The sequence below is a fragment of the Alosa pseudoharengus genome, unplaced genomic scaffold (assembly GCF_046254945.1).
Source record: "Alosa pseudoharengus isolate Yale_2024_CS ecotype anadromous, Long Island Sound unplaced genomic scaffold, YU_APseudo_1.1 YU_APseudo_1.1_scf_12, whole genome shotgun sequence".
NCBI classification, from domain to species: Eukaryota; Metazoa; Chordata; class Actinopteri; order Clupeiformes; family Clupeidae; genus Alosa; species Alosa pseudoharengus.
This window is the reverse complement of record NW_027468587.1, coordinates 14,831,623-14,847,532: the sequence shown is the minus strand read 5'-3', so window position 1 is coordinate 14,847,532 and position 15,910 is coordinate 14,831,623. Positions and strand designations below refer to the sequence as shown.

Below are 15,910 nucleotides of genomic sequence, written 5' to 3'. Positions count from 1 at the left end.
CTGCTGAGCTGTGTTAGGAAGAGGGAGAACCTTACAGGGCTCTTTGCATGGGTGCTTTTAAATACAAAATGATTGCTTTTAGACTAAATATTTTTTTCAGAATTGCATCTTTCCTCTTAATATGTTATATATGGAAAGCTGCACAGCCATTGAATGGTTCATGTTTTTTTTTTCTTTTGTGGAAGGTAACAAAAGACCTGGGAGCTGTATCTCAATTGAGCAGGGAATTGCAGCCAAGTTTTGCTAATTATTTTTTAACAAGCACCAGGGCATCCTAATCAGTTTTCATTGTCACAGAGGGTATTGTTGTTTTGGGTTCTTTTGTTTAGTGACGAGCCTGGTACCTTAGCCCATTCTTTCCACTGAAGCAGAGCCTCTGATACAGCCAGCTAGGAAGTCATTACACCATTTAAAATGCAAGTGCAGTCTCATGAAAGCTCTTCTCTCTCTCTTTCTCTCTCTCTCTCTCTCTCTCTCTGTCTTTCTCTCTTTCCATGATAGGTGCAATGGGAATGTATTAATCCAAAATATAAAGTAAAAAAGAAGAATTACAAGAACTCTGGGATTGTTATTTGCAATCAGTGCAAGGTAATGTACAATGCATGTCAGGTAAATGTCCACCCACTACCAACAGATGGGGAGATGACTCCTGTCTTTGTTTCATATGTCATACTTCCAGTGTATGTTGGGATGGATGCATTTCAGGAGTATATTTTATAGCAAATTCCAACTTTCCTCCCAAGGACCTTACACATGTTGCAAAAATGTTGTGTATATTATATAATTTATATATTTTGTTGTGGTTATAGAGGAAATTAATAATACTCTGTGTCTTCAACCAAATAGTGAAGCAAAGACTATCTTAGAATCAAAATGTGGTTAAATCACATCTGTGGGTTTGCTGTTGGATACGGCTTTGCACCAATTATGGCAAACTTTCAGTGTGATTATTAAAAACACTAGCAGGACTTGGGCATCACACAATATACTGTGTGGTGTTTCTTCTCAGACTCATATATACAGTCCCAGCTGAACGCTGTTCACTGATGCGGTGTACACAGTCCATGTGCGGTGAAAAATAGATCAGGAGACAGATGCAGTTGCTGCTGTTTCATTTAGCTGACAAGGGGAGACCATGGCATCTTGATGGCCAATTAATGTCTGAATAACATTAACATTCCTCTGCTTCAAGGATAGGAGTCTTTTAATAGTATTCTAATGATGTATACTTAATGACGTGTGTGCAATTATTATGGGTTTTAAAGAAATGACTTTATATTTCCAGATTATAAAGATGCATTCTTTCCTGGATTACATTATGGGAGGTTGCCAGATTCAGTTTACAGTGAGTATGAGAACTGAAACTGAAATAACAATAATGTTGACCCTCCTCTTCAGGGAGTTGACCCTGTAAACTTCAGGTGTAATTATATAATGTTTTACTCGCCTTTAAGATCTGTCTCCTATTTGGCGTAACCTTTACAACCTTGCTAGATTGCTAATTGAACATTGTCCAAAACAAAATCTCATCTTTGCTTCATACATGTCTTTTAAAATCAATTTGTTGACCTTTACCGTTTCATGGCTTCTGCTGAGAAACTAGTGCGCCACACACACTGAACTTGAATCAAGCATTCTTCAGAACGCAGCTGATCAACCCGTCTATTTTCACTTTCAATAAAAAACACTAGTAAACGGAATACACTTGCGGCGTGATATTCGGAAAGATGTGAAGCACAAAACCCGTCGTCATTGTCAGCGGCCTGTGTTATGGAGAAATATAGCCTACCTCTGACGACAGACCCCCCCCCCCCTTCCCCTCTAAAAAAAACTCATCGGATCTGATACGAATTGCGTGGGTCTCATTTTCAAGTCGAAAAAAACGGAATTCCTTTTAAAAACGGAAGAATCACAGCCCTGATTAAGTCCCCCCCCCCCCCCCTCGTTTTGGCTTTGCATCGGGTTCGCTGTCAGGATTTTCCGATAATGAATCTCGTGATGCTGATATTGAATTTTAGTTTCTGCGCGTGTAAGCTGTGCTTGAAGTTAGCTGTGACAGACTAGCCTAACCTTACAGGTTTTCAAAGCCCGTCTACCTTATGCCTAATACATTGTTTAGTTAACACCTTCTCATTTCGCGTTTGTCCAGCCGTTCACCTCCGTGAACCTTGCGCCCCTTGTCTAAAACATATTTTAGGATGCCATCTCAACATGAGAAAACTTAACGTTATAGTGACGGTGCGAGATCAAAGCTTTGGCATACTTAGTAAACGTCTTGCACATAATATTGAGCTGAATATTTAGTGGAAGCCTACTGTAGCATTGTGCTGATAGATAAAAAGTCGCCAATTTAAAGGCGCAGTCCGCATTTTAACCCTAGCTAGTGTGTGCGCTTGTAAAACTGGTGTTGTAGCCGCTTAGCCTACACAATCCTGGTGCAGTAGCTTAAAACAGAGCCTACCATTTATTTTAGGAGAGGTGTAGGACCTACGGTGTTACTTTGGGAGTAGGAATCGATGTAATTTGATTATCTTTGGAACTGAAATATCAACAACCTTCGAGTTGCAACCTCTTCAATCAGCATCAAAATATCAGTAGGCCTATCACATGATTCACTATTTTGTACGTAGGCCCAGAGGACTGTTAGGGGGCAGGCTATATATTATCATCAAGTAGGAGTATAGTAAATTATTTAGTCAACATTTTAACTCAATGTTGGTTTAAGTTATAAACAAAACATGTTATAAATGGAAAAAATCCATGGTTCTGCGTCACTGTTGGCAAAATGATCATGATGGCTTATATATTTCAGCCATATTTGGTTTAGTCTTGTGTAGGTCTATAGGCTCCGTCTAGTTTGCTCTATTATAAATTAGTTTTCTTTAGGCCTTATAGGCTGTATTGTAATATGCTATAATGTTTGAAATATATGTATCTCAATGTATCAATACTTCCCATAAAAGTCATCAGATGTTATAATTTAAAGGGTTATTTTAAAAAAAATTATTCCGGGGGAGCATGCCCCCGGACCCCCCTAGTATTTGCCCCAAATATATTTTCTTTAAGGCCCTTTTCTAGTGCCACCCTTTCATAGGATTTGCCTCATGAATTTTATGAAGTGTAGGTGATGTAAATATATACGGTAGCCAACACTATAGTACACTAGAGTACTCGAACCATCGGTGGGGCTGTGTGTGTGTGTGTGTGTGTGTATATTTTCCTTTTTTTTTACCTTTGCCAATCACACCCCTGATTGCTCATCTGTGCATCATCGTACAAAGCCAGCCCAAACAATTTAATTGGTTCGAACAGCTCTGGTTAGGGCGCAAGTCCAGACGGAACTTCCCGACTTCGAATTCTGTGGGCGGGACTATGTCCAGTCTGGCTTTCGGGGTCGGCATGTTCTTAGAGCTTGCACTCCTTGTTCTCAATCTAATTCCCACAGCAACAGTTCTAGCTCTTGACCCAGTAGAGATACGATCAGTGTGAGAGATTCACGCAAGGCCAATGTTACATTGTAATGTTTTGATATATCATTGGTGTGAAGTACAGTGAGCTCTTTAATGTGAACTTGAAAAGCAAAGATGAACCCTACAGTACGACGTAGTACTCCAGTCTCGCTTAATGTTATTCTGTATTTCAATAGGTTTATATATCATGGCTTCAAACCAGTGGTTGAGCCATACCTTGGTCTTGAGGTCTGTTCTCAGCAATTATGAATAAGGTGCAGAGATATTAGGTGTATAACTGTCTCAAAGCTCCTCTTTGATTACCGCCTATCTCTCCAGGTTGCTATTGATTTCACTGCGTCTAATGGGGACCCCAAGAATAGCTGCTCGCTCCACTACATCCATCCATACCAGCCTAATGAGTATCTCAAAGCCCTGGTAGCGGTGGGGGAGATTTGCCAGGACTACGACAGGTGAGAGGCCTGATCCCTCGTTCTCTCTCTCTCTCGTTCTCTCTCTCTCTCTCTCCAAAAGCCTTGTCTGATTGTTGTAGTTACTGTAAAAGATTGACTTTCTGGTGTTGTGTACTTGTTGTATACTGTGTACCTTAAAGTAACTGAAAGAAGCTTAATATGGAGAGGGCATTCCAGTGGTGGTGAATAAACATGGACAGGTGACTCCAGTGTAAATAAATAAATGTAGGCAGGTGACTCCAGTGAAAAGAAATACACATAGACAGGTGAATTAAGTATAGCACTGTGCTCATAACGACGACTGTGACTTTGACAAGTGTTACAATACATTGCCTTTAAAGGTATGGTTTTCAATTGGTTTTGAATGACGGCACTGGATTGACATGCACAGGAGTGCAACACTAAATTGAACAAATCTAAATGTTCTTCTTTGATTTTGTAGTTGTAGATGGACATGTAATTAGCTTTCATTTTGTCAAGATTTTTTAACATTCTTGAAGGATGTAAGTAAGTAAGTCCTGTATTCTCTCTTCATCCTGATGAAACATCTATGAAATCAAATCATTAGATAGATAGATAGATAGATAGATAGATAGATAGATACTTTATTGATCCCCAAGGGGAAACTCAATTATTGGATTTTCTGTGTAAGACACTTCAAACAGTGTCACTCTGAAATCATACATAAGAGAGCTGTAAAAATGAAGGTTCAAATAGGCATAAAAATATGCATTTCTTCGTTCATCTTTCTAAGTGTCTCTGTCATTTACACTAAATGCCTTTTATATGTTTCTATATGCTTTGTTCCTTAAAATCTGCAAGGTAGATGTATCTTTTAAGAGTCTAGTAATCAAGTATTTGGGATGCTATGTGTAAAATAACAACAGAGAGGTATGCTATTACATTGAACCTTTGTCATTCACAAGCAAATACACCAAAATGATTGATTCCGTCTTGTGTTCTTTTGTATCCCAAGAGAGTTAGATAGATTAGCCTTAATGGTCTTGTTATGGAGAAAATGTGACATTTGACATACTCTTCTTCACAGCAGTGCATTAAGATCAATACTTGCCTTATCCAGAAGATTAATCTCACAATAATGAAATTCTCCTGCAGCTCCTCCTAAAAGCGTGGTATTGACTCTATAGAAGCATGGGGCTATTAACGTTGATAAAAGATAGTCATGTGATTTCCCTTGTTTCCAGGTTATCCAAAAAGTCATTTTTTTGTCTTTTCTGTTATACTTATGTACGTACTGTACGTACATTTTGACTGCTGAAACTGGGAACTGCATTGGTAAAGACAAACTCTGCAATATTGAAATTAAGCCAAGTTAAACAAGCTTTAATGTCAGTCTCTTGTGTTGTGTGATGTTGAATAACTTTGAAAAATGGGCTTTGTTGAAAACATAGTTTTGGAATTACTTCACTGAAAGACATTGAACTACAGCAAAGTTATCCTGGGCAGCAACTTCAAACTACTTCTTTAAAAAAAGCTCAAATTGACAATGTGCATGTGATACGAAATTATGACAAAATTAGTCACACAAAGCAAACAGTCACACACCAGCAAATATGCCGCTCAACTACTTGACTACTTGTTTGAATAAGTCATACATGACCCAAACAAATGAAATACCCCCACTATTCATGCAGAAAGAGAAAGGAATCATTTTTATGTTCATTGAATTGCCTCTTTGCATAAAACGTACTATATGAATAATGAGACATATAGGTGGGCATATAGGTGGTTGAGACCATTTTAAGTAGGACAGAGAGAGAGAGAGAGAGGGAGTGAGAGAAAGAGAGAGAGAGAAAGAGAGAGAGAGAGAAAGAGAGAGAGAAAAAAAAAGAGAGAGAGAAAGAGCTCTCTCCTCTGAAGTTTCTAATGTTTCATGCTTTGTTTGAAAGCCTGAGTCATTCTGTGGCCCTGAAAATGCTATACCTAGTGTAGAGGAATAGATGGGGATAGCACATCCTTTGAATGTGCAAGGAACTATAGCAGCAATTATGTTATGTTGATACGCCATAAATGAAAATGAGTCTCAAACTCCTACAAATTGCTGGTGAGGAACTCTAATTCCTTGAGGTGAAGTGGGGGCAGTTAGTAGTTCTGTGCTTACCCAAGTTTGTTATTTATCTCTTTCCAGCGACAAAATGTTTCCTGCATTTGGCTTTGGTGCTCAGATACCTCCAGACTTCAAGGTAATTTCTGGTGAGGGTCCGAGTCGAACTGTGTGCTAGGTGCCAGTTAAGGTTGGTTGGGTGTGCAAATGGTAATTGACAAAGTATTAGGTGATGTAAACAAACACTTAGTCTTACTTTGTGAGGAAATGGATTTGCACTCCATTCGGTTGGCACTGTGCTGGATATTATGAGGGGAAATATTATTGTCTGACCAGTTTTCTGTAAACAGGCAAGAAGTTGAAATGCCTTTGCTTTCACCCCTTATTGAGAGTTTGACAGATTTGCCCTTGGTGTAATGAGATATGCTCTCTCATCAGGTCCTATCTTTTTTAGGTCTCCCATGATTTTGCTGTGAATTTTAATGAGGACAACCCAGAATGCGCAGGTATGACTTTCTCTTTTATCTTGCAAACAACCATATGGTTGATGTGCTATATTTAAATCTGTTGCTCCTCACACAAATGATCCTGAAGGCACATCTCCCCCAATATCTAGGAACACACAGGACTTGGGTTTTTGGGTCTGGTTTGCGGGCTGTATGTTACGATAAGGACAGAGGTATAATAAGTAGACATGCCTGGAAGAGTTTTTCAGGATGAATTTGAATACTCTGCCAGCTAGCTTGCACACTCAATACCTTGGACCACCATCTCCTTACTATGAACAAGAAAGAAAATACACCACAATGTATACAATTGACTGATACTTTATTAATCATTTACAGGACATTTCTTTGTTACAGCAGCTATGCATCATCAGAGTACCACAACACTCACACTACATCCAACGTTGCATGACCATGCCTATTTAATGCACATAATATGCTGTCATACTGAACTACACAGGTGTTTGTGTAGTTTTACTGTATATGTTCTACTCAATCTTTGCCTGCACTGCAAAGTTCATTGAAAAATGTTGGAATCAGTGCAGCTTTTGATATGCTTTTGGAAATGGAATTGCATTCGGTGGGTTAATGCATTGATTGTGCATGGCTGACTGACAGATTGATCTGAGAAAAAATAAAATAATATTGTGAATAGAGAGAATAGAGAGAAATAATGTTATGCAGCAAAGATGATGAGAATAACTTGTCCTCTACACAGTAATAGACATAAAGTAATATGTAAATCAAAATTCAATTAGAGACAAAAGTCTCTTATCTCCTTTCAGCCACAACCCCCCCCCCCCCCCCCCCCACAATAGTACAACCTCCCACAGCTACAACCTCCCACAAAAGCACCAGGAGCTTTAAAACTAGATTGCATAGCTCCTCTATGTGCCATTGTTGTGCCTGTACAGTATCACCCACAATATTGGGCGAATAATATATGTTGCCGACAGCAGCCTTATTTTCATAGCCCTCCGCTCCATCACTGTCACACCCGCCTGTCTGTCTGTCTGTCTGTCTGTCTGTCTGTCTGTCTAAAGAGTGCATTGATATCTGCCTCACCTCTCACTTCTATTGATGTCACACGATTTTGCACCGCTATTTTTGGGCCTGCCCTCGATCCAAGCCGGCAGCACGCACCCCAGAGTGGCGCCCTGTACGGGCAGAGAGCCTCCAGGTTCTGGAGCCTGACACACACACACACACACATACACACACACACACACACACACACACACACACACACACACACACACACACACACGCACACACACACACACACACACGTACACACACACACACACACACGTACACACACACACACACACACGTACACACACACACACACACACACACACACACACACACACGCACACACACACACACACACACGTACACACACACACACACACACGTACACACACATACACACACACACACTCACACACACACACACACACATACAGTCTGCCTCCACTCGCATCACACACCCTGCCAGAAATAGCTTGTAGCCTCCCGTCTCTACGGCCTAAATGTCTGCCAATCTTTTCTAGGCAGGAGGTATGCCTTTCCTTTCCCTTATGGATTGGGTATGCCAGGCTGTGCCACTGGCTAAGCAGAATCTGTGGATGAATGAAAAAGATCTCCTCATTGTTCAAACAGTTCTTAGTTTAGTTAATGTGCTTTGTATTTGGGTTAGAGGTCTGCACTCCCGCGGGACCCGACGCAAAAGAGTGCGATGCGGGACAACTTTTGAAAGCTCTTTGCGGGAGCAGGCGGGATGAGAGAGGTTTGTTTGCGGGTGCGGGACCAACCGATGATTCACTGCACTCCCGCAAATTAAATGTGTGCATAAAATTAAATATGGAAATGATTAAAGTAGTGTTCATAACTATAGTTCAGCTGGATGTTCTGTTAGGCAGCATTGAAAAAACGGGCTTTAAAGGAACCATATGTAAGATTGTGGCCAAAACTGGTACTGCAATCACTTTCAAATTACTGTAGAGAGGTGTTTCCCCTCCCCCTCCCCCCTGACTCGAGGTTGCCAACCCGGATGGCGAAACACTACTGACTTTATGATTAGTAGATAGGTGGAGGGAGGCGCATCAGGCCAAAACACAACATGACATGACAAAACACAACATCAACATCAGTTGAGGGCTGCAACTTCACTTTTTAGATGACAATATCCTGGCCGGACTACTGTTGTCAGTGATATAAGTATTTGAAATGAACATAATTTCTTAATGTCTAGTGACATATTAGGGCCATTTTATGATTAATTGAAATACATTTCTTACATACGGTTCCTTTAAGCATAACTGACGGATAGCAGGCCTATAGCCTATATTGTCGTTTACGTGGGTTCAATTTGTTCCTGCTGCTCATTGTCAAAACTCGAAATCGAAAGCATGACAGAGGAAGAGGGCACCAGACTAGGCCTACTTCAGTTGTTAGCCTACATTCAGAACCAAGAAACTGACATCTGGAGTCTTTCTCAGGTGTGTGTGCTCCTTTCGTGAGACAAAAAGAAAAACTGAATAGCCTATTCCTCCTGCATGCGGGCTTTAGCGGGCGGTAGCGGGACATGATGTTACAGATGCGGGGGGGAGCGGGACTAAAAATGACACATTAATGCGGGAGCGGGCAGGAGCGGGACAGAATATTGCGGGAGCGGGCGGGCGCGGGACTGGAAAATCAGTCCCGTGCAGACCTCTAATTTGGGTTGTTTCATTTTACTCACAGAGGTTGTTTTCTTCCATGGGAATTGATACCAAGACTCTTCAAAGGAGAGTGTAAACACTAGGAACAATTTCCTGTAAATAGTTTGTAAACACATTATCAAAATCAACTTATGCAGAACTATATGCACGCCAGCATATGCATGCTTTACTGGGGACTTTAAAAAGGATACTCTCTTGCTGGAGAGTTTCTGAAAGGGAGCTCTTGTGCTAGAGGCAAGCCCTAGAGGGTGTAGAGGAAGTCAAAAGGAACGCAGGTTAAGGCAGAGAAGCAACGGATACAGAGAACAAGCAACGTTATGTCACAGGGACTCCACCATATTGAGTTCAGTGCCAGCACAGGATAAAAACAGGGCTAGGGGCTGTTGCTCTCCACATTAATAACAGTCCACACTGTGTAATTATCTATAGCCACATGCAGGCATTCGCTTCTCATTCCCAGATGACATCTGCTGATTATGCACTGTGTTTACTCGGAGCCCACCAACACCAATCTGGACCTTCTCGGTGGGTGCAACATAAACATGGGATTGCCAAAACGGTACATAGTGCTCAGATGCATTCTGTCAGGTTGGAGCACTTTATGACTTTTTCCAATCCCATGTAATTGCAATGCAATGCAATCACAAAACGGACACACACACACACACACACACACACACACACACATACATACAGTATACACATACTATTATACTCAAGACAACTCTCATTTTCTACAAGTAGAGTTTGAGAGTCAGTGCAAACAACTGCTTTTTCTGACTTGTTGACTAAACAGGTGAAAATGTGTTTTGGATTTTTGATAACTCTTTCAGAATCTCGCTGCCTAAAAATCCTGCCATATTTTGTTTCTTCCTGTGTGCGCTTAACACATTTGATTTTACTAATTAGCTGATCTACCTGGCTGAAGAATTGTGGTAATTAGAATCAGCTGATTAAGTGAATAGTTAGAACCAAAATGTGGTAGGACTTTTACTTTCTGAAGACGGACTTTTACACCTCTGCTTTTGGAGAGTCTCTGAAATGGGTTTGTTCTTTGACTCATCCTCGAAGCTTGAGTATGTCACACCCGATTTGGGCACCAGGGAATAATAATACATAGATCACAGTAGAGGTGTGTGTGTGTGTGTGTGTGTGTGTGTCTGTGAGGTGTGAAAGAAATGAGAGACAGAAAGCGCGCGTGCGCGCGAGAGAGAGAGAGAGAATGTATGAGTCTTAGAGTGTCCTCAGTCAGCTCTTTGATTGTTTTTGTATTAGAGACAACTCACTCGAGCGAGCGTGCCTACTGACCCATGTACTGTACTGTAGATGTCTCACATCTTTTGCTTTGTTCCCATGAGACACAGCGCACCTCCGCCTGCAAATGACCCGTGTGTAAACGAGAGCATGCAGGCATGGCCTGATGAATAGAGGAAGCAGCCAGTGACCCGACAGAGAGCCTTAGCCTGACCCCAAATAAACAATCCCGCTCGGTCAGAAAATAATATTATCTACGCCGCACTGCATTAACGGTGATGAAGCATAATTGGTGGTATGTGTTTCCCCACTGCTCCAATTGAAAACACAGATGTGATTCTCTGCCATGTTTGTGTTTGTAAGTGGTGTGAAATTGGTGTCACATCTCTTGGCATGGTGAGGGGATCTGAATGTCTGGCAACGTGAAAGAGAGCATATTCTAATATCAATTCAGTGTTTAACTGACTGTGCTTATTGTTACCCAGAGGATGGGCACTTAATCCATGACTGCACAACCGTATCGAGGGGTCCATTCTCACAGCACGTCTCTGGTCTGTCTACACTCGTACAGGTATACAGGGTGTGGTGGAAGCCTACCAAAACTGCCTTCCCAAGATCCAGCTGTATGGCCCCACGAACATCGCTCCAATCATCCAGAAAGTAGCCCACTCAGCCTCGGAGGAGATGCACACCAAAGAGGCCATGGTAAAGATGTGCAATGGGCCTATACTGTAGCGTGTACCATTCATTTGGACTATACTAGTCCTCATGTAGAAAAATGTACCGAAAATGTACCACTGCTTAACTGTTAACTACTCATTAACATCCATGATTCCTAGTTTCCAAGACATTCCTAAAATGATATAGGTTTTTATCATTATCATTTTTAATGTCATTGTCATTGTTGATAAGAACCTAAATCTTGAATATGTCAATGTATGAATGTGTTAAAAAGTTAAAATGTTATTCTAATCTACTCTATTGCATTCTATTCAATAATAATCACATGTAATCTGTTGCGATCTATCGTTCAGCAATACTTCATATTGCTGATTCTGACGGACGGGGTCATCACAGACATGGCAGACACCAGGGAGGCCATCGTCCACGCCTCTCAGTTGCCCATGTCCATCATCATCGTGGGAGTGGGCAACGCCGACTTCAGTGACATGCAAATGTTGGACGGGGACGATGGCATCCTCCGCTCGCCCAAGGGGGAGCCTGTGCTGCGGGACATCGTCCAGTTTGTGCCCTTTCGCAACTTCAAACATGTGAGTGGCCGCCTCTAAAGCCTGTGATTTAGCCCTATTTCCTGAAAGAGGGCATTTTTGCACTCTGTTGTACCTTCGACTCTGTTGTACCTTCGACAATTAATTTTAGATGCTCTGAATTATCACAGCTACACAGCTGTTTGCTTTTTTTCTGGAAATGCTTGCAGCAAGTAAGAAGTAGTGGTTTCTGTGAAATCCTTAAGAAGTGTTTAGGGAATGGGAAAGTGCTGGAGGCAGGACATGGAGGAAAGTGTGACAATTATGGCCCCTCATGTGTGTCTGATGTCTGGTGTCTGGTGCCTTTGGAGGACCAGTCCTTAACAGGTGACTGAGACAGCTCAGCTTTGCACCCTGCAGAGAGCTGAACTCTCTATTAAAATCACCACATCCCTCCACCACCAACCCATGCTCTCCAAATCAGGGCAACTCTTTCTCTCTCTCACACACACACACACACAAGTACACGCGCGCACACACACACACACACACACACACACACACACACACAGACAGAGATACACACACTCAGACACCTACACTCAGACACAGACATAGACACACACACACAGACACAGGCAGACACACACACACACACACACACACACACACACACACACACACACACACACACACTCACACACACACTCTCTCTCTATCTTTCTCTCTCTCTCTCTGTCTCTCTCTCTCACACACACACACACACACACACACATACACACACACACACAGTAACACATTAACTCCACCTGGACACACGGCCAAGTCTGAATGGCTTGTGAAGAGGCCACTTTCCCTCCTTAATTAATCCTGCAGCTCTCCGGCTTACTCTGCACGTTCTTTAGCTTCGCCTCAGGCCAGACTCTAATAACCTGTGGCGCTAACAGCTCTGTTAATTACCACACATCCGCTTAGTGTGCTCTGTTTGGAAAACATCAAATTAGCAGGGAATGCATTTAGGATGGGGATTCAAGGTGGCAAAGATGGCAAGATTGGAGTGTGCAGATTTTAAAAGTGAAAGTTTGTATTGAGAAGTTGAGAGGTCATGAGAGGATACAAGGGGGGAGTTGTGAGGGGATACAGCTACATGCAATACTCTCAAACTGATTACTGTAATAAGTCTGCTTAATTATGATTTCATCCGTCCAGATGTTATGCTTATAAAAATCACATCTTTAAAAGCTCTTTATGGTTTGTGCTTACTTGGACTACTTGAACTTACATGTTGTGGTTTTACACAGTATCTTCCCTTCTGGTTCACATGCCAGCGTAGCACCCTAACTGTGCCTTGGCATTTAAGTGACACATTGGGAAACAGACAGCCTCGTTCTGCCAGTAAGTCATGGTGGCTTTCGGAATGTAGCTGCCTGCGGGTAAGGTTGAGACACGGCTGTCTTGGGGAATGAGCTATGTCTACAGCACAGTTTAAGGGGGCTTTCACACTGCTGTAGGTTCCCTTTTAGTAGATCTGGGGAGGCAAAAGCAACGAACCTCTTACAGACAGAGGAGATTCCCCCATCAAACTAACGTAGCATCACAGCAATGGAGTGTGATGCAATGTCTTGAAAGAGTTTGATTACGTCACACAGAGTATTTCAGATGCAGATGGGGAGGGGAACCTCAGTAGTATGGCTTCTGTCGAATGATGTTTCATCAAGGTAAAGAGAACACACAAAAGTAAAAAACAGATATGTTGTGTACAGATGATGAAGTCAGGATTCTACGTGTGATTGGTGGGTTTATGCACAGGGAAGTGCTTTTATGATTTTACCCTGAGGTAGTTGAGGTTGCATTACTGTTGGGAAGTTGTAATCCCCCTGGAAATGTTCCAGTAAGGAGATGGTCTGGGGCAGTCATTCCCAAACTGTGGTCCGCGGACCACTAGTGGTCCGTGAGGGTACTCCAGGTGGTCCGTGGAAAAGCAAAATAATATTTTTTTAAACCTTCATTTTACCAGGAAATTCTAACATATATTCTAAGACTAAAAGGCTAGTGGCGCTAGGCTGTGATGTTCAGTGCCGCTAACATTTAGAACTGGTTAGAACCACAACGTGGAACGGTGGATGGCAACAGGTTCTCTGAAGAGAAGAGAGGCAGATGTGAACTTTAGTTCTAATAATAAGGAGATTGACAGTGAGTCGGGCCAGATTCCTCATAAAGAGCTAGCCTACTCTCTTTCTCTGTCTCCCCCTTCTCTATCTCTCTCTCGCTCTCAGACAGAGGATGTTCTTGTAACGTTATACATTTAATAATATAGGCTATTGTTAAGGAAGTATGTTGTTGAAATTAACTTGATTATGCCATCGGGCGCTTGAGTAAATAAATAAATTAAATACGTGGCAGCCGTTGTGTGCAGTAAACTTTCTTTTAACAAGCCTGTTGTATCCGCCCTTTTACGAGTAGCATATGCGTCAATTAATATTAATTTATAGCCTACAAACCAAGACGGCGGATTGCTAAAGAAACGCAAACACCCACCACATAAGTGTATTTAAATTAGATATGTACAGTGGCTCGAAGAGCAATGTGTTGTAAGACTGCATGTACAAAACCGCTTGGAGCTCCAGTGGATTTTTTATTTCACAAAGAGAATTCAAACTTTGTGCACGGTTCCAATTTCTTGGGCAGTAAAAGCTCAAGCTAAGAACCAACCCAGATTTTGTTCAAATCTACACACATATGGTTACTGAAAATGTAAGGTTAATTTATCAAATGCTATTTTGAAGTATTAAAAAACATTTTTGTTTTAGACATATTGGTGCTTTTACGATAGCCTATATGTGATGCCCATAGGCCTCGTTTTAGTACTAGTAGACCTATTAGGGGCAGATTAATTCAGGTAGGACTGTGTATAGACATTTTATTAAGGGTATTATGAGGTGGTCTTCATTACAAATAGCCTAGTGGTCCACACACACACAAAGTTTGAAAACCCCTGCTCTGGGGTACCACACGTTTAGAATGATGACAGGCTATCAGTCAAAGCAGTCCAAATGAGCACTCGGTTTCTCTCCTTTACTTTTCAGGCTACTCCCGCAGCACTCGCAAAAAGTGTCTTAGCTGAAGTGCCCAACCAGGTGGTGGACTACTACAACAGCAAGGGCATCAAGCCAAAATGCCCGAGCGAGTTTGAGTCTTCCAGGACATTTGGCCATTAGGCTGCTAAAGCCCAGCTTGGGACTTTGCTCATTGCGGACGTTAAGCACGTTACTTTAGCATTGATACTTTAACATTATTAAAAAATGAAGTACTTTTCCTTTGAATTGTTTTGCATGTGTAGCCCTTGGTGGCTTGCATCTGTGTTGCAATGGTAGAGTTAACTACTGTGGAGAGACGGAACAAACCAATGAACGACCAAAATGAGCATGTGGACTGGGGGTCTACTAGTGATGTAATGTATTTGTTTTTTTATAAAGGTTTGTTGAAGTTTTGCAAATTTCTTAATATTCCTACAGTGCAAAGCATTTTGGATCACTGGCAATGGATATGTGCCCATATTAGAGTTATCTGCATCTACAAAACACAGACTTTTTTGCAGAGCAATATCAGATGCATGAACTAGATTTTGCATGTTGAAAAATATATTATAAAATTATAAATGATAAAATAATCCTATTTTTTTTTTCATTCAACCTCATGTTTTAATAGGACTTAATTGTGTCTTTTCCCAGTTTGTAATGGCTATGAAATATGAAAGAATGTTAAGCACAACACATTTTGAGCAAATGCTATCCTATAAGAGTAACACTTTAGAATATGTTTTGATTGTTTACAACTATTGTTAATTAAATGAATATTCTGTATATTTATGAAATATTTAATGACTGTAAATGACGTGTTGCACTAAACCGATGAATGTAGCAGCAAAGATTTGTAGTTAATTTGTGACCTTTGTAGACAGACAGTGATATTACTGTGTGCATTGTGCATGCCATCACAAGTCTTCCATTGTTTCTTCACTTCATGGGTTAATGGACAAAGTCAAGTCAAGTTCCTTTGTTGTTTGTATTCTAAAGTGTTACGAAACCATGAGCCTGATATATTGTAATATTGTTTTTAATCAAAAATAATAAATGATTGTTTTTTCTGAACACTGCTACGATGTGAGTCATAGTGCATTTAAATGCTTACTCAGTCCAAATGAATGAAATAGTTTTGATAAAATAAAT

At 41.2% G+C, this 15,910-nt stretch overlaps 1 protein-coding gene across 1 annotated transcript in view; it reads left to right on the top strand.

Moving 5' to 3' along the window:
• Window positions 1-15,706, top strand: part of cpne4a (copine IVa) — a 56,442-nt gene extending 40,736 nt beyond the window's left edge. The window contains exons 9-16 of the mRNA XM_076279427.1: window positions 502-588; window positions 1,286-1,345; window positions 3,789-3,922; window positions 6,072-6,126; window positions 6,442-6,493; window positions 11,045-11,178; window positions 11,508-11,744; window positions 14,768-15,706. Coding sequence (XP_076135542.1) covers window positions 502-588; window positions 1,286-1,345; window positions 3,789-3,922; window positions 6,072-6,126; window positions 6,442-6,493; window positions 11,045-11,178; window positions 11,508-11,744; window positions 14,768-14,899 — 891 coding nt within the window. The 3' untranslated portion in view covers window positions 14,900-15,706. The remainder of the gene's footprint in view (window positions 1-501; window positions 589-1,285; window positions 1,346-3,788; window positions 3,923-6,071; window positions 6,127-6,441; window positions 6,494-11,044; window positions 11,179-11,507; window positions 11,745-14,767) is intronic.
• The last annotated feature ends 204 nt before the right edge of the window (window positions 15,707-15,910 follow it).